Genomic DNA, 24,840 nt, shown 5'->3' on the forward strand with positions numbered 1-24,840 from the left:
AGAACTTGTACCTCAATTACCATTAATTTTTAATTCTGTGCTCAGTTCCTCTTTATCTGTTAGGACAAGGTCTAATATAGAATTCTCCCGTGTTGAATGTAATGCTTTTTAAGTTACAAAATTGTCATCTATAATATTTAGAAATTCCAAGGATATTTTCCAAGGATGAGACCTCCAGCATATGTCACTCAGACTGAATCCTCCAAGATCATACAGCATTTTTTCCTATACATTATAGATATGAGTGTAAGGAGCCCTTCATCCTGTTCATAGAATCATAGAAGATTAGGATTATAAGGGACCTCGGGAGGTCATCTAGTCCAACCCCCTGCTCAAAGCAAGACCAATCCCAACTAAATCATCCCAGCTAGAGCTTTGTCAAGCTGCACCTTAAAAACCTCTAAGGATGGAGATTCCACCACCTCCCTAGGTAACCCATTCCAGTGCTTCACCACCTAGTTTTTCCTAATATCCAACCTAGACCGCCCCCACTGCAACTTGAGTCCATTGCTCCTAGTTCTATCATCTACTACCACTGAGAACAGCCTAGTTCCATCCCCCCAGGAGCCCCCTTTCAGGTACTTAAAGGCTGCTATCAAATCCCCCCTCATTCTTCTCTTCTGCAGACTAAACAAGCCTAGTTCCCTCAGCCTCTCCTCATGTCATTTTCTCCACCCCCCCCCCCAATCGTTTTCGTTGCCCTCCACTGGACTCTTTCCAATTTGTCCATATCCTTTCTGTAGTGGGGGGCCCAAAACTGGACACAATACTCCAAATGTGGCCTCACCAGTGCCGAATAGAGAGGAATAATCACTTCCCTCGATCTTCCAGCAATGCTCCTACTAATGTAGTCCAATATGCCGTTAGCCTTCTTGGCAATAAGGGCACACTGTTGACTCATATCCAGCTTCTTGTCCCCTGTAACCCCCAGGTCTTTTTCTGCAGAACTGCTGCCTAACCAGTCGGTCCCCAGTCTGTAGCAGTGCATGGGATTCTTCTGTCCTAAGTGCAGGACTCTGCACTTGTCCTTGTTGAACCTCATCAGATTTCTTTTGGCCCAATCCTCCAATTTGTCTGGGTCACTCTGTATCCTATCCCTATCCTCCAGGGTATCTATCACTCCCCTCCAGCTTAGTGTCATCTGCAAACTTGCTGAGGGTGCAATCCACTCCATACTCCAGATCATTAATGAAGATGTTGAACAAAACCGGCTCCAGCACCAACCCCTAGGACACTCTGCTTTTTACCAACTACTAACTAGACATTGAGCTGTTGATCACTACTTGTTGAGCCCGATAATCTAGCCAGTTTTCTATCCATCTTAGAGTTCATTCATCCAACCCATACTCCTTTAACTTGCTGATAAGAATACTGTGGGAGACCGTATCAAAAGCTTTGCTAAAGTCTTCCTGTTCCATAGTGTGATTTGGTGGTCTATAGCAGACGACAAGTAATACCTCATCTTGTGCTTTATATGTTAGGATGTTGATCTATAAGCATTCAAAATCATTTTCTTCCGAGTTATCAGTGACTCGGACTCTTATTTTCGACACAGTGCCGCTCCTTATCCCTTTTTCCACACTTGATCCTTCTTAAATAGGTTATAACCATAGATTTTAACATTCCAATCATGGGAAAAATCCTGACAGGTTTCATTAATTCCAACTAGATCAAATTTATGCTCATAAATGGGAAATTCCAATTCCTCTTATTTGTGACCCAGACATCTAGCATTGATGTATAGGCAATTAAAGACATTCCTCTATTCATTTCCATCAGTTTCCTGATTAATTTTGTTCTCAACATCCTGATTTTGTGCTAACTGAATACTCGTATCTTCCCTCTTTTTACCTTCTCCTTTTGTCGTTAGTTTAATGCTCTCCTGACTACTCTAGCCAGCCTGTCCTACGAGGAGATTGGTCCCTCTTCTACTGAGATGGAGACTATATACAGGTCAAAATATACAGATCCCTCTTCCCACAGAAGGCTGACCAATGTTCCACAAAACCAAAACCCTCCACAACTTACCTAGCCAGCATTTCACTTCCAGAATCTTTTGCCATCTGTCTTCCTTTTCTCATGAGACACAAAGGATCTCAGACAAGATCGCTTGGACATTCTTCTTCTTCAACATGCTTTTGAATTCCCTGAAGTAATGTACTATCTGCAAGATAACCAGCAATGCAGTGTCATATGAAGTACAAACCTTAGTAGTTAACTCATTTTCTGGGTGCCCAACTTGAGCTACTTGATGCCTAATTTGCAGAAGTTATGAGCACTAACAACTGCAGCTGAGTTTGAGAGCTTTGCTTTGAACATATGACATTCTATAAAAATGCTAAATATTCTGCATAATCCCATTGACTTTCAAGTTACTTAGAATTTTTACCCTGTGTCAAAATGCATAGCCATTTTAGGAGGCTGAATTAAAGTTGCATATGGGGAGAGCTTTTTATAGGACAGTAAACATCTTGTGATTAAAAACAGGACCATAATTACCTGAATTCTTAACTTTTTATAATAGGCTTGGAAGGAAGAGAATGATCGACTATTAGAGGAAGAACGACTAAGGGAAGAAAAGAAAGCAGAGAAGAAAGAAAAGTCAGGTGGTAAAAAGAAAGGACAGAGCAAGGAGATACCAGTACCTGAAGATAGCAAGGGGTCCAAAGCAAAATCTACCAAGGAGAAGTCTAAAGATGAGCCAGCAAAAACCCCTGAACTGGAGGAGCCTAGTACCCCAGCTCCACCCTCTGAGAAAGTTTATGAGGTGAGAAGTCACATTACATAATCATATTAGAAAAAGCTTAGCTGTTTAAACTGTCCAGACTCCATTAGAGCTATCGTCCAAGTGTGAAACTGGAGTCATGGACAAGTTAACCCTAGTGAGTTTTGTTTAACTCCATCATTTAAGCAGCTGACCCTTTTCTGACAGAGTTCTTTGTACTGTTTAGACATCTCATCTTTTTACAACTGAACTGTTCTTTTTTCATCTTGGATTTTTGTGTACATGTGAAATGAACATGAGTACAAGTTCATTAGATTTTTGTCCCCACAAGTCATATGTGCCATGGAAGGATACCCCCTTCAAATATCTAGGCCTTGATGTGACAAAGTGGTGAGAAGGGACCGCAGAAACCCCCTTGCAGCTCCCTGATTCAGGGCTGCCTGGACCTGTCCCAAGTTTGGACTGTCGCCCTAACTGACAGCTGTTAGTCCTCAGTGGAGGATAGGGCATAGAGGAGTTTTCCTACCTTTCTTAACCCTGACCTGTCCTCAGAATTCCTTACACATGTCCTCCTGTTCCTTACACTGGCAGAGAGATGTCTTGCAAATGGAGAATTCTCCACAGTTAATTCCAGACAGTTTAAAACCCCTGTGCACTGCTTATGCCTGCAGAATTTGACCACCTCGATTCTTGGAGGGTGTCAATTCTATTTATGACACCAAATGAATAGTGGAACTGCAGAGCCACAAATAGTACTTCAGGGACATAATAACTGAGTCTGAATTTGCTTGAGACCACTATTCTAATTCTTCACAATTTATGGCTGAGCATCTGAATGGAATGGCTTAGCACGTTAAGAGTATGTCTATACAGTGCACTAACCACGGGCTCTGACTTAGGTTTAAAACCAAGCCTCACTTTCATCCACATAGAAATCAGTCTGATTTGGGCCAGGAACCCCTCTGGTCTCAGGCTCCTGATCTCTGCAAGGGTGGTGGGTCAAAGCCCACTGTCACGTGGATCAAAGCCCAGGCATTTTGCAGTATGGACACAGTTCAAGTCCAGGTCACCAGACTCGGCTCTGGAGAATCCTCCAATGCTATTCCAAAATCTCCAAGGGCTGTGCTTCCCAGCTCTTCCATCCCAAAACTTCTCACTCCCTTCCCAGGAACACAAAGCAAACTCCTGGTTCAAATACAGCTGCTCAGCGTTTAACCCTTCATCTCCACATAAAATGCTCAGCTGGAAATACAGTTAGCCCTCACATGGATTAGCTATGGCCAGCACTAAGAAGAAGTCCTGCATCAAGTGTGCTTCTAGCTGGCCAGAGGAGCACAGATAGATTCTGGTTAACCTCTGATCCAAGGCGCACAAGATATTCAACTTCAGCAAGAACACAAGAGATGTCTAGAAAGCTGGCTGGCAGGCAGCGTTGGGGACTGACCACACAGCTATACAATGCAGAGAGCAAATCAAGCAGCTGAAGACTACCTCAAAGTCAAAGATTCCAACAGCACCTCTTGGAACTCCCTGTCTTCCTGCCTCTTTTACTGGGAATATAAATGGGTTCCGGGAACTGTATCAATTACTGAGGCTACAATGGTGCAAGACAGTCTGCTGAGCAGGGATGGCACCTTCATAACAACTTATCATAATATCTTGCTGATTTTACCACAAATTTTCATCCATTGATGGCAGATGATGAAAGCGAACTTCTCATTAAATAGGAGCTCAAAGTGGTTGATTATATTCTGGGGCAGGGCATACTTTTTAGGGCTGCCTCTGCAATTCACGAGCTCCATCCATTTCAAAATGTGCTGGTCAGTCACTAGATGCCTAAGTATTTTCTTAGCATAGAGAGATGGCTGTCTTCTGCTGGCCTGGGACAGACATTCAGGCTTCTACTCAGAGACCTCCTGAACATCAATGGTATCCAGAACTTGCCCTGTCTGAACGGATTGAAAAACCATAGTAATTAGACACCTCAGAAATCCCTCCCACACACACCACTACAAAATTGAAGAGGATATGGAGATCATTTCTGCTGAATTTTGTATGTGTATCATGCCCGGATGTGTGATGGCTTTCAGGGCTACTGCAAAGGTCATCTGAACTGGCCAATGTTTTTTGTGTGAATAAAATAAAGCCCATTGATAAAAAGTATCATTTTTACCTTGAATTAAAACAGCCAATAATGTGCTCTTCCATTTTCTTTTCAAGGCCCTTCCAGCCCCGCAGGACAAACACATAGCACCAAGGGCCTGGGGTAGTGAACCCACCTTCTGCGGGCAAAGAGAAAGAGAGTCGGAGATGAATTGATGAGACAGATTCTAAATAAAATAAACCAGCAGGTAGATTTCCAGAAGGACCAGACTGAGTTTCAGAAGGAAGTAAGAGAGAGGCTGCACAGCACGAGGAGAGATTAGTGGAGAGATTCATGGAGCATGATCCCAGGCTGAGGGAGGAAGACAGGAGCAGCAGAAGGAACTGTTCAAGCAATTACTTGCGCTTATGACTGCCAGACTGCAGGCTTTACTGCCACCTCTAACTCCTGCTCCAGCCACACATCCTGAGTCCTCTCCATGGTATTGTGTGCTGCAGACTATTCAGCCTTGGGACAAATCAGTGGTTGCCTGGACCATCTCACAGGCAACAAACGGTAGTACACGGAACAGACAATATACCCTGTACATTCATCCACTCCAGTCCAGTTGCAGCCCTCACATGTAAAATGCACCAGAAAGGCTAAGGAGAATAAAGGAACAGAGAACACCCAGAAATAACTATCCATGTCATTTGGTAACAGGCACCTTTCAGTGTTTTGATATTGAGTTTGGTTATTGTGTGATACGTTTTGATTGTAGCTGGTCTTGCCTGTCTGGTTCTTACATTGATATGTAAATAAATGTGTAAAATAAAGTGTTGAATTTGCACACAAGGCTACAGTAGCAAGTATTATTACACATAATGTTAAAAGTGCATAAAATGTAATAATGTCATCACATGCTCATTCTCTATAAATGTCGCAATAAAAAATGTAAAAACTGTCTTCACAATTTCAAATACCTTTTCATTCCCCCTCATGCATGGGACTGTGCAAACCTATTATGCAGGCAAACAAAACATTTCTGATTTCTGTGATGTGTCTGGATCCAGCACCAATCATGATGGGTGCACTATATGGCTGTGTGTACCAATTCAGTGTCTTGTGTCCACTCCTGGCTAAAAGTTTCCCCCTTGTCCTTGCAGACATTGTGCAGAACACAGCAGGCCCCGATAATGTGGACTTAGTTGAGACACTGGCATCCAAACGATTTTGAAGGCACCGACAACAAAAACTGCCAAATGCATATTCCTCCCCCATCCTGCAGCTACTGAGTGTGTAGCTGAACCGTCTTTTGCCAGGTCCTCTGAAATCAGGATAAGGTTTCATAAGCCAGGGCAACAGAGGGTTAAGCAGCATCCCCTAGAATAACAGTAGGGACAGTGACTCCAGTTATAGCAATGTCATTCAGTGGGACTAATGTCCCAGCTTCTCCATGAAGGTAAAATCCTGATCTCCAGACCTCCCTGGCATCATGCACCTTGTCAGTGTCCATAAATCTGCCCCTGCAGTTGACCAGGACTTGCATAACGGTGGAGTAATCCCCTTTGCAGTTTATGTACTCACGCTCTTTCTGGAGGGCAAGCTATAGGCCAGTGGTTCTCAACCCACGGCCTGCAGGCCACTTGCAGACAGATCAGCACACAGCTGTGGCCCATGTGACATCCTCATGGCCATATTGGCAGTAGATACATATTGTGTAGATGCCACCCTCCTAACGCATAGAAAGCTGCATATGCGGCACACAGTGATAAATAGGTTGAGAACCACTGTTCTAGGCACATGAGTCACATCAGTTTGGGAAGCACATTCTCTCAAAGTCAGCAATGATTTCAGGAACATTTGTAATGCTCATCTCTGGGGTACATTGCATTCCTCAGGGCCTCACAAACCTCGGCCACAACAATCCCTGCTGTTTATTTGCCAACTCCAAACTGGTTAGCCACAGACCTGTAGCTGTCTGGGGTAGCCAGCTTCCAGATGGCTATTTCTTACACACTTCTGGGGCTGCATGGCTTCCCTAATGTGAATGTCATGATGCTGGAAGGTTGGGGCAAGTGATCACACAAAAGTTGTGGAGCCAGTGCTGGTCATCCCAGGTTCGTATGACAATGTGTTCCCACCAGTCTGCTTGTGGCCCTGCTCCGGAAGTGCCAGACTACACATGGGGAATGTGCAGCTAAGGCAACAGGCATGTGACTTCAGCTGGTCACATGCCTCTTAGAGGTGCCTTTGGCCGGTCAAAAACTGCCGTTTAAATATCCACCAGTGTTTTGGAGATACTCTGCCTGATTTCTGAAATAGGACTGACAGATTGAAGAGGAGAAACATTGATAGCTGCATCTACTGGGAGCATGCAGACACAAAATGTCTTGGCTGGACATGGTTGTAGGCTAACACTATCCAAAACACTTACGGTCAGCTCCCACAGGATGAACAGGTAAGTTCTCCCATAAGCAGCTATGAACCAACCCCTAGAGCTGGCAAGGGTACCAGGAACCCTGCAATATGATGGCATATGCCCAAAGAAGCTGAAGTTCTGACTTTGGTCTGCATGTCGCAACATAGACAGGCCAGTACATTCATGAGGCCTGGGTTTCCAGTGCAGTGTGGATGCTGAAGTGTGGGCTTGGAAAGCTTGAGTTTGCAGGTGCAGGTCACACAGACCCAAGCTTACTATGCTGTGTAGACATACACTAAGTATCAGATGTTGAATGTCTAGCGCTCCTACAGCCATAGACTTAAATCCCTGCTAAGTCAATGTAGGCCTTTCATTGCAGATAAGTCAAGCTCCATTCTCTTTAGTATTCATGGATATTTTGTGTAAGAACTTGAAAACCAAAGTCCTCTCTGTTTCATCTGGATCTTAAAGAAGATCATATGGCTCTTTTCATGAGAGTAATAGTTTTTCTCAGTGTACTTGGCCAAATTTTCTCTTTCCTCCCTGTTACTTGATGAGCGAACAACCAACCTACCATTCTCTGTCCCCAAGGATGACTGCATATCAGTGAAGAAATTATTTTTATATGTATATGTAGGGCCAAATTCTGCTTTTCCTTGTAACCAGACACCCCCATTAATAATAATAGAGTTATGTGTGGGTGTAATAGAGAATAATTTTCCCCATAGTTTGTTCAGAACATTTGAATGTGGTATCAGTGTAAGTAAGCTACTATTTCCTATGCCCAGATCTAACAATTCTACATATTAATCACTGTATAATAGTATTGAATAACTGAACAAAAAAAATAACCAGAAGAGAGCAATCTTGCTTGACTTCCATATTCCTCCATCATGCCTTTTGCCTTTCCAATCCACATACAGTCTGAAATTTCTTTTTCCAGTTTCTTGGCTACAATGTGGGAGAGGATCTCATTCAAGTTTCGGGGACCAGTCAATATCTTTTCCCTAGTGACGGAGGACAGATCCAAGCAGAAAAGATAAAATTTGAAAAAGGTGAGCCTTCCTGTCTTTATATTTCATTCCATTTTATTATTTCTTGATGGGGCAGCTGTGCAATCACAAACAATATTCGTGAAAAAGGACACTGTTTAAAGGCTACTGCTTGAGAACTTCGTAAAGTATTATGTTTGTAGAACTGATTAGATCATTGCTCTTTAATATCAGAATTCTAAGACTATTTTCAGTTATAATAAAGTTATTTTTCACATCTCTGTATTAAATTAATTATTTCTCAGGCAGCTTGAAGAATAGTTTTTGATTGCACTGTTCTTCTGTATTATCATAATGTTGATATTTTGCTGGCATATTTTTTATAATTGGCAGACAATGAGAGAATCTGAAAATTCAAAATGGAAACTAACTAGGTCCTGTTTATCCACCCATTGGCAACCAATGCACTACATTACATGCCCCAGTGATTTGTCCAGTCTGAATTTAAATGTCCCAAGAAATGGGGCGTCTACAACTTCCTTTGGAAGATTATTTCACATCCTAATAGATCTCACTACCAGGAAGATTTTCCTGATATTCAATCTATTCTTAATTTTGTAATATTACTCCTACTAAGCAATTTGGCCCACCTTAACTAATTTCTGTTTTTGACTTATTGGCATCACCACTCTGTAACTGCAAGCACAACAGAAAGCCGCTTACAAATGGTTGTATTTCATTGTTTTCAGGGACAACTTTGGTAAAAGTGAAGGTGGTAAAGGATCACCACAGTTTCTTCGTTCACATCACAGACCCCAAGAAAAGCCTGAGAGAAGGTGAAGCACAAGAAACGAGCAACTCTTTGGAAGGACAGCACAGTGAACCAGGTCAGCAGGTCACCATCACTGCTAAAGAGTAATAGTCTAAGAGAGTCCGGTAATTGGACGCAAGGCAAGACCAAGTAGCAAGTAATGAAAGAATTATTTCAGTTCCTATTTACAATACCAGGTGAATAAAGTCAGTTTAGCTGAAAATAGATAGATGTGCTCTCCTGGAAGGAAATCAAAGCCTGAGTGAATGCCTAGCTTCACTTTCTGTAAGATGCTGAATAGTTAACTTGCTACCAATGCCACTCATCAAATGCAACAGAATAAGTAGAGTGAATGTACTGTGTTGTAGCTTTTATTATTCTGGCTAGTACTTTACTTGAAACTTCATTGGCCTGATGCATGCCTACACTGCATCCCATTTGGAGCCCAAAGAAGCTGTAGAGGTGCTCTTCAGTGATCCTCACTGGGGTAAGGGGGCCATTACAAACTGGCCTAAAGTAGAGTAGCCCTAAGTTTTGTGAGGGGCTGAAGTACACTTGGCAACCTTGAAAAAGATGGCATGCAACAACCTTTACCCTCACCCCCTCAGGTGTGCAGATCAGAGTTCTAGTGCACCTGAGGATCTAGGCATGACTGTCTACAGGGCCAGTTGGCTGGCTTGATTACTGCCCACTCTGCTGTGAACAGAGGCAGGGAAAGTGTTGTGGGAAGTAATTGTTACCCATACTGAAGTTTCTGTTGCAGCGTGGAGGGGAAATGAGACACCGAGAGAGTGGGAAGAGGGACAGAGGTGATGTCAACCAACAGAGAGGAACTAAAGGGGAGGGACACTGGCCACTAAGAGAGGGTTGAAGGGAAAATAAGAATATCAGGCAGAGGAGAAGACACCGGGGGGGAAAGGAATGAGTCTGAGGAGGACATACCAGTAGAGGTGTCATGATCAGTGGAGTGTGAGAAGTTTTATATTTCCCCTTTGGTCTGTGTTACTCTCATAGTTGTGCAAATGAAACCATACAGAAGCCTACAGCTCTGGAATAGTATCCGAATGTAGCCCCCTCCTGCGGCACTTGTGATCCCCAATGGTGATCCACTTATTCCACCCTCGTTGGGAGCTCGGTGACTCACCCATGGACCAGTAGGCCTGGGTTTTTTGCACTCTGTGCTTCCACCTAGTGGCCAGGTGCTTGAACTAATAGACAATCCCTGTGACCTCTAGGAAAGTTTATAAGTACAGGAAATCAAGTACCAGTAGATAAAGAGCATTTTCTTCCAAGAAACAACAGGGGTAAGTTATAAGAAGGAAAAGCGAAGTCTCTGCTGCTTGAACTAAAACTCCCTAGTCTGTTAGCCAGGCTATAGCAGGCTCATAAACGCTATATGTGGCCCAGCCTCCACCAGAGGGAGACCGAGCACAACTCTAAAGGTATGTCTAACTTACAGGGGTGTGTAGAGTACAGACACTACATACCCAACTAGCATGGGTATAAATAGCAGCACTGTTTAGGTGAGTAAAGTATAGATGTGCCAGAACCTTCGGGTATATACCCTACACAGCTCTCTACATGCCCACATCGTGACTCACCATCAGTGTGGTTTCCCACTGCAGGAACCTTTCCCAGCCACAATGAAAGATTCCAGCAGTGGGAGAAGGCTCTGGAAAGAGAGAGGCAATGAGGAAAGGCTCCAACAGCTCCCCCCCGCCATAGCCTTTCACTGCTGCATGCCACACTGTGCAGTGTGGGTGCAGCTTGCAGGGACATGCACAAGAATAAAAGTTTGGTCGCTTTTGGAAGGGCACTTTCTGGCTCCCCACTTCCCCTGCAGTGGCTCTGGGGCTGGTGGAGCTCTCATCACCTGCTCCAGCCTGGGGCAGAAGGACCTTGCTTTCCCCTCCCTGTCCCTGGAGGAATTCTGTGCCCCTGCCAATTGGGGGGGTGGGAGGAGCATGCCCCTGCGTACCCTCCCTTTCACACATCCCTGCAGCCTGCTTTTCACTGTGGCATGTGGCTACATGTATCCTAAATGCTGCCACAAGTGTAAACAATGCCTGTGTGGGTATGAATTACATAAATTTCAACTCACATCTATGTAACAAAGGAACTAGTCCACACAACACCATTACTTTATAGATTAGATTGATCCAATGATTATTAGAATTATACATATACCATAATATAAATATAACCCATAAAAAATCTTAAGCACTAGAAAGCATGGGAAAAACCATTTAAATGCCATTAGGAAATTAATAATTTTGTTTTCAGAGCAGGGTTTGAATAGTAAATAAGGCCTGGGGTCATACACTGAACAATAAGTAGAAAACAAAATATTGAATAACTGCTCATTAAGTGAATACTGTCCATCTCATGCACTGAATGAGGCAGTATTTAAGGTATTTTGGATAAGCATTCTTTTAACCTTTCAGTTCATGCATTTGGTTAATGACAATATCAATATGTAAACATTCATTTTTTTATATTTATTACACACACACAAATACATTAAAAGAACATTACTGAGAACATTATTAAACACTTAAGAATTAGGAGATGCCAGAATTAGGAGATGCCAGAATTAAGGTTGCTGCTGCTTCATTCAGTGTATAAGATGAACAGTGTTCACTTAATGAGCAGCTATTCAAAATATTGTTTTCTACTCATTGTTCATTGTGTGGCCCCAGGACCTATTTACTGTTCAAACCCTGCTCTGAAAACACAATTATTAATTTCCTAATGGCATTTTCTATTACACTTATCATTATAGTATCAGAGTGTTTCACAAAAATTAATTAATTTATGTTCACAGTACTGTTAGATGAGGGGGTGGTATTAGCCTCATTTTACAGATGGGGGACTGAGGCACAGAGAGATCCAGGTCAAAAATACCCACTAATTTGTGGTACTCAATTAGAGACATCCCGGATCTGGTGTTTCAGAGCACTTAGCATTATATAGCACTTTATATTTTCAAAATACAGCTCCCATTGACTTCAGGTCTAGCTGAGAGTTATAAGCCTGAAAAGGGGTCAATTTATGAATTTGCCATAGTGCCAGTTAGATTTTAAAACTGAACTCTAACCAGCTAGGTTTACCAATATATAATAAAATCAAATGGGATAACCCCTTTTTATTGAGTCCAGGGAGCATTAGCTTACTAGTTGAACACTGGGTTCTTGTCAGGTCAAATTTTAACTTGAACAGTATTTCTCAAATCAGGACACTTGCTTATTTTTAACCAACCAACAATTTATTAATTCATCCAGAACCACATTAATATATAATAAACAGTTCACCACACAAATTAGACAAAACCAACTGTGTGTACTACACACACAATACATTCTCGCAAGCGATTATCACAGATTAATGTTGAGGCTCAGCACTTATATCAAAGAACAAGGCAAATTATCAAGATTTCTTATTACATTTACTTATGATAATCAATTCTAAGTTCTTTAATACCCAGAACATTTATCACCACTTCCAAGAGTGTACATATCTTTAAAACACTTTGAAGAGTGTGGTTAGTAAGTTTGAATGGATTGATCCAAAAGCGACAAGTTTAGAATATTAAAAGCAATCACTTAAAGTAATTGTTTTTAATCTCTTTTAGGCCAATTTGCTTGGATTTATGAAGGAGTTAGACTCTAAAATATGGTTACTTGAAGTCTCACTAGAGTGTAGACTCAGCAAAACAAATACGGTTCTTTATGTCAAAGAATAGAAAGGGAAATATAATAATTGAAATTGAGATGAGGAGACTCTTTTCCACGCGGCTGGGCTGGACATCAGTTAATCGCACTTGGGATTCTGCACTTTCTTGTGTTGGATTCAGTCAGTTCTCTTCAGAACATGGTGACTTCAGTTTATATACCCTAGTTTCAGCGCTCATATGAGGGAGCCAGTCACATATTCCTATTGGACACATGCAAAGCAAGTGCTTAGTTTTAGCTTTCAGTTTCTTTGCTGCTTCCATTGGTAACCAGTAGATGGCGCTGGTATATTACAAATTTATTTAATCCTTTTCTTATGAGCAGCTTTTAAAATTTGATTCATTTCAAGGATACTACATGCAGATCTGGTCGCCCCATCTCAAAAAAGATATTAGAATTGGAAAAGGTACAGAAAAGGACAACAAAAATGATTCAGGGTATGGAACAGCTTCCATGTGAGGAGAGATTAATAAGACGGGGACTTTTCAGCTTGGAGAGGAGACAAGTAAGGGGGGATATAATAGAGGTCTATAAAATCATGACTGGTGTGGAGCAAGTAAATAAGGAAGTATTTACTCTTCATAACACAAGAACTAGGGGTCACCAAATGAAATTAATAGGCAGCAGGTTTAAAACAAAAAAAGGAGGTATTTCTTCACACAACACACAATCAACCTGGGGAACTGTTTGGCAGAGGATGTTGTGAAGTCCAAGATTATAATAGGGTTCAAAAAAGAACTAGATAAATTCATGGAGATGTGACACACTGCACCCCATGTACACCCTTATAGTGTGATTTGTGTATCATTCATGTTCACCCTTATAGTGTAATTGTGTATTGCTTAATGCAAAGTAAGTCATGTACGATTTTTTTGGAATGCTCATAACATATACTGAGCATTATTGTTATGTAGTATGTTTGTTTCAATGTCATCTGTATGGTTATGAAGCTCTGCTATGTAATATTCCTAAATATGTGTCTCATGGCTTGAGGCAGATCCATGTAAAACCCTCCAAAAACAGAGAGGTGGTTCATACCTCACTAAGGCACGCATAAAACAACCCAGCTGTTCCAAGAGCAATGGACTAGCCTAAGCATCGATAAGGGGATGCTCACTGACTCAAGTGGAGGAAGCTATGCTGGACATTGTGTGCCACCTGATCCTGAAAAGGGGGGGGGCCCAGAGGGAGGCGAAGGGACATGTTGAAAAGGGGGGGGGGGGACATTTTTGCTGTTAGCTCTCTCTCTCTTCCACTTCCATCTACAAAACAATATCAAGCAACTGAAGGACTGTCCACAGGGGGAATACCTGGCTAAAGGAGATCAGCCAGACTGTGGTGAGCATTATCTAACTTCGTAAGGTTACTGAAAGTGTTAAACTCGGTTTAGAATGCGATTTGCTTTTATTTCATCCTGATCAAATCTGATTTATATTCCTCTGGCTTATGATCACTTATGATCACTTTCTGTACTTAATAAACATATTTATTTGTTTTTTTTTCTAAAGCAGTGCATGTGGTTTGCGTGTGTGTAGAGATTTCATTTAAAATGACAGAGCTGATACATATAAATTTATTTGATAAATTGATGAACTAATTATGAGCTTGCAAGGTTCAGAATTACTGCAGATCAGACCCCAGGGTCTCAGATCAGTTACCCAGAAAATGAACAAACAGTGACCAACTCTGAAAACTTTGATTTAAGTGACTTGCCCAGTATCACTTAGGAACTTTGTAGTAGGGGCAAGAATAGAATCCAATTCTCCAGAGCTGAATTCAGCTGCCTTAACCATGACATCCTCCTTTCTGTACCTTGCCTCATTCACTACACACCTTTCAACTTCACCAAAAAGTAGTTGGGTCCTAAGACAACTATCTCCTTCACTATACAACCTTGATTAATCCCCAGAGAACTATTTTGTGTACTGAATGAAGCAGGGACCCTGTGGAAAAAATAGTATATGGTCATGTAATTAAAGTTTGTGATAAATGCATATGCACATAGGGGTGCAAGGCAGCCCTAATTCTGGCATTTCTTAACTTTTGCAAGCTTAACTTTTGCAATCTTAATAATTTTTTTATCATAGTTTTTTAATATAATTTCCTATGTTTAAAAAAAATAAATCTAAAAAAACAGAAATCCCATCATGAGGCAACTTACTGACACCTACAAGGGTCATCAGTAGGATTGGAACCTTTAGATCCACCACAAAAACCTCTCCCACTTGAGTTAACAGAATAATTTATACAAGTAGTAATTTGTCATCCTCTAGCTGAACCAGCATTAGAGGGGGACTAAACACTTTGCAAGTTGATTTCACAGATATTTGCTGACAGCAGAGGAATTGTGAGACTCAGGAATCTTGGGTTCTATTCCAGGCTGTGGAAGGGAGTGTATTCAAGGTGGGAGCAGCCTCTCTGCCCATTCCCCCAAGCTTTGACTCCTCTGCTCTGCTCATAAGTAAACAGGAAAATGGTATAGGCCAGTTTAGGCTGTGTCACTGTTATAATATTTGTGCTTAAAGTTATTGGTGCTTAATGCATACTCTAATATATATGTATATGATACAGTATATTTATATGCTAGCCAGCATATATTAGTCAACACCTGCCAGTTTTCAATTCCCTGCTACAGAGCATGGGAATGTTAGAGCATCTCAGAGAAAAGGTTACCAGAATTTTTTAACTTGGGCAGAAAGACTGCATTTTTCCCTATCCTCATGCTCCAAAACAGCTGAACTGTTTTGGCTGAAATTTTCCAAAGCTATTCAACCTGAGTCAGACACCAAAATGGAAAACTTCATTCCAAACAGTTGAAGTTTGACAAAGTTACATTCAACTGAAAACAGGGTCTTATAATGGGATGTATTGGCCAACCTTAATTAGTTGCAGCACTGCCAGCTCCTCCTATAATGATCTCTGGTTTCCTTTTCTTTACTGATTGTAATATAAGGTGCTGGTTTTTGACGTAGAAGGCCCTATATTGTTTGGGTCATAGCTCAAAGTTCAAAGTTACCTCTCTCCCATGTGAACACAGCCATTGAGATACTTGAGCTAGCAGCCTAATGGGTTAAATAGAAGGAGGTTGCTGGAAAGGCGGGATTCTTGATTCTGTTTTTCTCCTCTCTTGGTTTGACAGAACCTGCATCTGTTGACCTTCAGCGATTGCTTATCTGTTTTTCCAGGATTTTGAGGAGAGGATGATTGGAAGTGTGTAAATGGGGAAAAGTACTCAGTCCTTCTGTTTTGCATGGATGTGGAATTTTTTAATCAGTTACTGTAGCTGTCTATAATTTTTGTAATAAAACTAGACAACATGCATCTACAAGCTAGAATATGGACTTTTAAAAAATCTAAATATATAACTAAAATAATAGAAGACTATTAAGCAAAATAATTACCAGAAAAAGCTGACTGTTCCTGTCTTTTTAAACTATTCCATTTTATGAATGCACGGGGATTATTCAATTAAGCTAATGGTATTTACATTTAAAAACAAATTTAAAACATTTAAAAAAATACTATTGAACAGATCATATAATTCATCTTAATAAGAGGTCATATAGTCAGATATTTCAGCTGCATTTTAAAAAGTGTTGGATAATTTTATGATGAATAATAATTATACTTCCTGATGTATGATCATATCTCATGCTTCAGTACTTCAGCTTGTTGCTTCAGGGATCAGGAATGAATTTTTACCATTAATATACAGCATTTCACATCTAGCTCGGAGTATTTTTTATCTTATTTTGTTTCTCCTTCCTTTAAACAATTAAGTATAAGCCCTGCTCAAATAATGGAGTAGATGAACCAATGGTCTGATCCAGTAGTGCAACTAAGGACAGCAGGTCCTTACTTTTTATTTACTCAGGCAAAAGACTCATTGAAGTCAGTGGAGCGGCTCCTTACTCACCCTGATGTATATAAGGGTAAAATTTGGCCCTAAACTGCAAAAGGATCCTGTATAGCAAATTAATAAAGAATTTGGAAAAATTTGTGAGGCTGATGACTGAGGTGCTCTGCATGTTACATCGTTCATGAAGTAGGCTCTGTAACAAAACCAGCCCTGCTCACGTACGAATAACATGGCTGTCAGCTAAGCTGCATATCCAGAGTAGGAGAAGGAACCTGAGGACCTTTGGATCCAGTAACACAGAGACTGGTTGTCATTGTGAGTAGGGGTTTTATGCAGTCAAATCACTAATAGGTAGTGGAGCACACAGTAGCCAATAGATTACAGTTCAGCAATTCTTGTATGTATTTTTTTTCTCTCTAAATCTACATTTTTCTTGATTTTTTTTGTTTTTAGGAAAATTGATAAATCAAAAGAAAGCTGTGAGCAAGTTTGGATCTTTTTCAGCCACCTTGGAAAATGGAATCCAGCTGTCCTTGAGCTACTATGGAGCTACAGGAAAAGCAGCAGGTAAAGCAAGCAGACAGAAGAGGCTATCTGAGAGCCCACAGTGGGAGTTCTTATTTCTTTTTTATGCCTTTTAGCTCAATAATCTGTTGCAACTAACCCTGACTTTTTCAACAGCTACATGGTGGGCAGTTTTTACCAGGACTTGAACTGAGGTTACATTGTCAAATATGTCGTATGATTCAAATTTCAAAATGGAAGGAGCTCTCTGCACTTTTTTACTTCCATGAAAACAGACCAGTGTAGTGAGAAAATCCCAAGTATTTTTATTAACTAGCTTAGCAAAACCAAAAAATTAGTTTGAGCCAAAGAAAATGTGATTTGCTAAGCAATCTTCTTGGTTTTCCAAGAAATAATATTTTTGTTAATTTACATAGGTGATTATGGAAATTCTCATCTTATGTCAGGCCACTGGTCTTAAGGTTACAGTTGTGCAAACATAATGAGGAATTTCTCTCAAACGTTCAATAAGCATATTCACCTACTGGAAGCAATTGCTTCATAAACCACAAAGAAAATACCAAGAGCTAATAAAATCTTTTTGGTTCTGCTACATTTGAAAGGTCACTGAAAACATATACCTGAAAGTGAAATCTTTCTCTGATCAGAAAATAATTTCAGCATTTTTCATAAACTATGAAAACGTTTTATCAGATGTTTCTGTGTGTGGGTTGTGGTAAATCATTTGTCTGACTAAACATTCAGTTTCAGTTCTTCAGTGACATTTTTCCCATGATTTGCTAAAAAAAAAGTACTTATCTTGTGCTAAAATAGTATCCATACTGTAGTGGATTGTGAAGACTCACATTGAAGCTTTAAAAACCAGAGAAGTGTCTTATTAAGCAATTGAACGTCCTTTTGGATACATGATGGTAATTCTGATTGCTTTATAGCAGCCATTCCCAGCTACAGGTTTGCATGCCATTTCTGGTGTTCAGGCTTCTGTGACACATACTTTAAGTTCCCCACTCTACCTTAATTGTAAGCCTCCATGCTGCGTCTCAGTATGCCACTGTTGTCTGCCTATCTTTCATCAGTGGATCTTGTGCTGACCAAGTCCCAAGTCTAACAATCACAAGAGCATACTGAATTATAGCCATATCAGGATAAAGTGTGCGCAGTGGAATATTGTAATGTGAGGTAGGGTACTGGATAACACATGGGGTCATTAGTCTGGCTCATCTGGTGTTTTAACCTGGTACACTAGTATAGTTGTTCCAAAGGTTGAGAACTACTATTTTATTGCTTGATCATGTTGCCACTGAAATTAGTAAGAGTTTTACAATTAACCTCAATGGCAGCAGGATCAGGCCCTTATTAGTGTATGGTTGGGGATGCAGAAAAAATAAAAGTGAAGTTGGAAGGGGTGGTTCTCTAACACATGACTCGGAACTGTGAATTCTCTCAAAGTGGAGGAGTCTTCCCGAACCCCCTTTTCTGGCCTTCAAACAACACCCACCCCCCAACACTTCATCAGCAGAATCAAGTTCCCTACAGACTAAGACACACTAACTCAAAGCGGCACCAGACCCTGCCAGAACAACAGATGCAAAACTTGCAGGCATATCTCCACTGCTACGATGATCAATACCCCTCACAACACACCTTTCAAGATCCATGGATCCTGCACATCCAGCGCACTAAATGCCCCAATAACTATGTGAGTGAAACCAGATAAGAATTACACTCTTGAATGAATTCACACAGAAAAATGATAAAAGACAAAAACACCCATAAATGATCAAATGATAAAAATGGTAAGAGACAAAAATATCACCCATGAGTGAATGTAACCTCTCAATCCTCATCATTAAAGGAAACATACACAACATTTTCAAAAGACAAACCTGGGAGCTTAAATTCATAACTTTGCTAAACACTAAAAATAATGGACTTAATAAAGACACTGGATTTATGGCTTGTTATAACAATCTGTAACCTACTATCTCTCCCCTCCCCCCCATTTTTTTTTCCTGTGACTGCAGAGGTGTTAACTGGCCACTTCACTTTGACTGGTCTCTTACAATATATGTTAATTATGTATGCTAAACAATCTGTTCTACTTTGTATTTAGCTGTGACACTCTGATCACCTATCCCAGACCTGAAGAAGAGCTTTATGGAGCTCAAAATCTTGTCTCTTTCACCAACAGAAGTTGGTCTAATAAAAGATATTACCTCATCCACCTTGTCTCTCTAATAGCTATTTTTCTCTGATATCAGGGCATACATTCTTCTTCTAGTGATTGCACACAGCTGTTCCATTTTAGCTGTTTGCAACAGAGTTGGAGATTTTTCCCTTAGTGGCACCTGTTGGGGTACACAGATGATTGTGCTGTAGTTTGTAGATCCAAAGGAGAATCTACAAACAGTCCTTAACTGCTTCTTGGAAACTTACAAAAACCCTAAACATCGGCCAAAAAAAAATTCTCTACCAACCTGCTCCCGGTCAATCATCAGACCCAGCAAGGAAGATTTATATTGACAGAGAAGAATTGGAAAATGTAGATTATTTTGCCTACCTTGGCAGCCATCTCTCACAGAGAGCTAACACAAATATTGAGATTCAGCACAGAATACCCTGTGCCAGCCTTGCCTTCGGCAGACTGTCTTGCCAGGTTTTCAAAAACCACAACATCAGAACACACACTAGACTTCCAGTTTATAAAGCTGTGGTAATCCCAGCTCTCCTCTATGTCTGTGAGACTTGGGTGACCTACAGAAAACACCTCAAAAACCCAGAATGCCAGCACCAGTACTTTCTCTGGAAGATCCTCAACATAAAGTGGGAGGATCGCAATACTAATGTTAGTGTCCTCATGCGCCTCTCGGCCCTGCCTGGACAGGCTTCTCCCTAAATCCCGTGGCTTGGTGCTGTGGCAGCAACAGCACTAGCTCCAAGCTTTGTAGCACCTCTGTTCCACTCTGCTCTGCTCCTTTATCCAACTCCCTTTCAGCTCCCCTGTCTGCCTGAAATGGAGGTGTTTACCTGCTGTGGCAAGCTCCTTAATAGGCTTCAGGTGACCTAATTGACCTGGAGTAACCCTGGCTGTATTACCCAGGGAACAGGGATTTGTTAAGCTTGGGCTGATATATATGCCTTTCCTTCCGTTTGGCCCTTTGACCCTCACGCCCCTTCCTGTTTTCTCATTTGTTGTCCCATGAAATCAGTCGAGTCCTGGATCCAGTGGCTCCTCCCCTTAGGCTGGGGGAGGGGCCTTTAGCGGTGGTCGGGCGCACCCTGGACTCAAATAATAGCACCCTCTTGTAGCCGACAGGTCTGGCCCTGTCACACCTGATACATGCATATATGTGACTTCAATCTATTGCATAAAAATGTTGCTTTCCTCCCCAGATGATACGGACTCTAACTTAGCAACAATTCTGAATGTCCCCTCCGTACATATTCCAACTGTTGCTCCCACTCCTGTTGCTGCTTCCACTTCTTCAGGAAAAAGCAACAAGTCACTGAAACAAAAATCAGCAAAATCTCTGCAGTCTGCCAAAGGGAGCCATGTCAGGGTAATCACTCCACCACCAGAAGAGTCTCCAAAGCAAGAAGAGAAAAAGGTGAGAGAATATTCCCCAGTAAGTACTAAATTTACCTCCTAGTATAGTCATAAACCACAAATAGGTATAGTCAGCAAGGTCGCTTCTTCAAGCATCAGTGTTTAAAACAACCTGAAATTAATTAACTTGTTCGGAAATGTGAGCTCAGCCCAGTCGTGATCTTAGACCACAGGGAAAGAGAACTTTTTGTAATGTCTGCAATTATCTCAGAGGGTTGGCCATTTATTGACACCATAATTAGAGCTGGTTAAAAACACAGGAATGGAAAAATATAGTAAAGATTATTCTAAATTTTCTCCCTTTTTTCAAATTTCAAAAATCTTCAACCAGCTCTATAATTGGTTAAAAATGGGGGGGAATGTTCACAATTTTTTTTCAGATTTCAAAATTTTGAAAGTTGAAACATTTTGACCAGCTGTAACGATAAACTCTTGGATAGGGTGGACACCTGTCAGTCTAGTATGCATTCACCTCACATCAGCTCCTGCACAAATGTCTGGCCAGAACCGAATCTACCAATTGCTGAACTTTACCTCCATTGAATGACTAGAATCATAAATTCCTCTGATACAGCATGTGAGCCTGTCCCCCAGTAGTCCAGGCTACCACACAGCCACCCTCAATGGAGGGACAACATTGATAGATGTGCTTTCCTATCCATATTAAAAAACAAATCAGGGGCTTCCTGTCCTAGATATAGTACTAGCCCTTGTCCTGTTTTCCTGGGAACACAAGCTGCATCCCATAATTCACCTGCAGAACTTAAATCACTTCTTGATTTGTGCCTCAACAAAATCCCAGGAACTATCCAACCCAAGGATGCATGGTGCCTCTAAGTAACAAAATCCCTGGCCCATTGAAAGTCTAAGTGGTATCTGTGGGTCCCCTCTCCCATAACAAAGGTCCCTTTACAAACAGGCCTGTCAGATTTTGGACCCCTGCTTTCCTAGCCAGTGGCACAAACTCACAGTTCAATTTGATAACTGGGAAATTCTCTACCAGGCATACTGTGTCCATTAGGCTGACATTATGGTGACAACATATCCTGTTGCCAGTCAGCAGAATCAAGAAGTATTGTTCTAACATTATCAGCTCCAGTACTTCCCCAGGGGAGTGAGACTCTTGCTTTAACCATCACTACAGAAATTCAGAAGTCACCTTGCCACTGCCTGATGTCAAGAACCTGGGACAAAACTTTCTGCCCTGTACTGCCAGCAGTAGCCATCTTCATGGAGCCCCAGCCAATCTAGAATTGCTGCTTTAAGATCATTATTGCTGGCAAAGGTATGGTCTGTTGCCTGGTAAGCTTCTTGACGTTCCCCTGTAAGGCAAGGGGATGTTAAAAAGCCAGCTGGTCTTGGGACCACTCTTGTGTTCCTGCCAGATATTCCAATGTCTCAAAGTCTGGCCTCAGAGTCATCTTCTGACAGAATAAGTAGCTCAGCCTTTGACTACCAGAGCTATCTGTCCTATCCCCTTCATGATCTACTCACCATGACCGTCTGTTGGTCTTGTTGTTACTGTAGCCACTTCACCAATGCCTTCTACTGTTGGTGTTGCTGCTACTATATGGAGTGCTGCAGCTAGAATTGTTGCTGGTGCTCCACCAACCAATTCATCATGTTCTGCTTCATATTATTGGTTTACTCAGTTTTTATGAGGGTCTGAAATCCCACAACCTCTGACACCATGTGTAAACTGGTGGAATAACTCACCAAAAGAAAATAGTTACATTACTTTTCCTTAAGGGGCAGTATATATAACAATAAATTAAAAATAATTTAATATAGATAAAATAAACAGACATGCATCAGCTGCAAAATCTGTGGGACTGATTACAGATTAAGATATAGCTCAACATTAATAAGGTAGGTAGCAGAATCAGATTTTTAGATACTGGCTCTACCAGAGAATATAACAAAACTATTTATATTTATAAAATGCTTTTTGAAGTGTGTCATAAAACTAATCTGTGTTCTGTTCTCTAGGTGGAAATAGAATCACCAGCATCTCAGGCACAAGAGAAGCCAGATGTCCATGCTTTCCAGACTTTGAATGTCTCCTGCCCCAATGGGCTGGTGTTAACTTTCCTTGGTCAAAGTTCTATAGGTTAGTTTTGTGAATCACTATGGAGACATGAGTGTTCCGGATAAAGTTAAAATCACAAAATATATATATATATATATATATATATATATATATATATATATATATATATATATTTTTTTTTGCTGCAGAGATGGATTTAAACATAACTAGAGGAACGTTCTGACATCTAATATTGAAAACAGTTCCCTAAACATTACTATAGAAAACAACTGTATGCTTGTCTTCCTGAAGATGAAAATGTCTGTGTAGCTGAGCAAGACTCAGGGCAGTTTGTGACCCACTTTCTTTGTCTGGCCTATTAGGCTACAGCAGTGATTCAACTTCCCACCATTTTTGGACATGGGCACAACTGTTGAACTGCACATTGTGGACTGCAGTGATACTTGGATTGTTGGTAATCATAAGATTTGATTTGGAGCTGTTGCATCTTCATTATGAGCTGCAGTGTATATAAAGGGCTAGAAGATGGATATTAGGGGTTCACAGAGTCTCAACACAAAGATTTATCATTATGGGAGAGAGTCTGATACCTCTGAGCCTGCCTAAACCTGAGTTACCTCTGAGCCTGAGCCTGCTTAAACCCGATGAGTCATCGCTAAGCAAGAGAATATGACGAGTCATCAGAGGCAATTGTCTGCAGGTCTTGTGATAGGCCCCATGCCATTCAAGTAGAGTTTAGCCAATCCACAGGCATGGACCCACTTAGGTGATCCCAAGGTAGGCTTATAGGCTCCTAAGGAAAGCAGTCTCTTCAGTCTACTCAAAGTCGCTACCTGGCCGGGAGCATTCCCAGTAGTTTCAACAGACTGCCCTTGCTTCTGCTCCTGCTCCTGCTCCTGCTCCAGTCTGCTCCTCACATTGCTACAGCACCTACTCAGCCTTTGTTCCTTTTTCTGCTCCTGCTCCAGCTGGCCCTTGCTTCTGTTCCTGCACTAGCCTGTGCCTGTTTCCACACTATCCAGCCCCTGCTCCAGCCTATATCTGCTACTGCCTCAGCCAGCCACCCACCCGACAACTCTGGGAGAACCTAAATTACTGGACACATAACCCTGAATTACCAGAATAATCATCTTTTACTTTTATCTTCAGGCTTCATCCCATTCCCATGTCAAAATATCTCTGTTCAAGGTATGTGCAGTCAGATTAGTTTGGCATTAGATACAGTTAAGAGAATAGACTCAATATTAGATGTCAGAACAAATAGCATTCAGTACAGGAGTTTCAGTTGGCAGTACTGATTTCCTATACGTGTGCAGTCTGTCTACACAGTTGTCCACTACACTCATTACTACAATGACTCAACTGTTTGTGTCTAAGATTGACCTGAAGAGTTTATTTATAGAGACTGTGTCTATCTTTATGTGTGTAAAGCATCAAGCAATGCAATGGCACTCACTAAATAATAATTTTCACCAATATTGTTGCTAAGACACAATAATGATGGGCTCCTTAGAATTGCTCAGATGACAACTGCTACTGCGGTACTGTTAATTAATATAGACTTTACTTTCAGATTTGAAAGTTGAGGCCAAGGCTGATGAAGCCATCGAAAGTGAAACCAAGGCAGATGAAACCAAAGCAGAAAAAGCCAAGCAACCTACTCTGGAAATCCTAGTTAGGCAGAGTTATCCCCTAAGGGTGAAGCATTCCCATCTGTACAAAGCTGTGAAGAAACCAATAGAACAGGAGGTTTCTAGGGTCATTACCAGCCAAGGAACTGTTGTAAAGTACATGATGGATGGATCTACTCAGGTACAGTAAAGAGTTTGATTGAAAGAGCCATTGAACATGGCTTCTGGGCAAAACAGGTAGTCCTGACACACAGTCTGCACTATTGGGAAAAGATACGTTTTTACATAATTCCTGGAAAGACCACTGTCAGAAGAATAGTCCTTTGGGAATGATAGCACAGAGCGGCCCAGCCTACGTTGTCTGAGGCTAGATGTCTGTGATGGGGTGTCTAAACACTGCACTG

General features: G+C 41.3%; 1 protein-coding gene across 1 annotated transcript in view; it reads left to right on the forward strand.

Annotated features, from left to right (window-relative positions):
• SPAG17 (sperm associated antigen 17) overlaps window positions 1–24,840 on the forward strand; it is a 156,131-nt gene that overhangs the window by 94,044 nt on the left and 37,247 nt on the right. Inside the window, exons 20-26 of the mRNA XM_067545964.1 lie at window positions 2,525–2,767; window positions 8,174–8,285; window positions 8,972–9,109; window positions 17,077–17,190; window positions 20,542–20,756; window positions 22,745–22,865; window positions 24,379–24,617. Coding sequence (XP_067402065.1) covers window positions 2,525–2,767; window positions 8,174–8,285; window positions 8,972–9,109; window positions 17,077–17,190; window positions 20,542–20,756; window positions 22,745–22,865; window positions 24,379–24,617 — 1,182 coding nt within the window. The remainder of the gene's footprint in view (window positions 1–2,524; window positions 2,768–8,173; window positions 8,286–8,971; window positions 9,110–17,076; window positions 17,191–20,541; window positions 20,757–22,744; window positions 22,866–24,378; window positions 24,618–24,840) is intronic.

The sequence above is a fragment of the Emydura macquarii genome, unplaced genomic scaffold (genome assembly GCF_026122565.2).
Source record: "Emydura macquarii macquarii isolate MOO-44397 ecotype Brisbane River unplaced genomic scaffold, CSIRO-AGI_Emac_v2 contig_1119, whole genome shotgun sequence".
In the NCBI taxonomy this organism is placed as follows: Eukaryota; Metazoa; Chordata; order Testudines; family Chelidae; genus Emydura; species Emydura macquarii.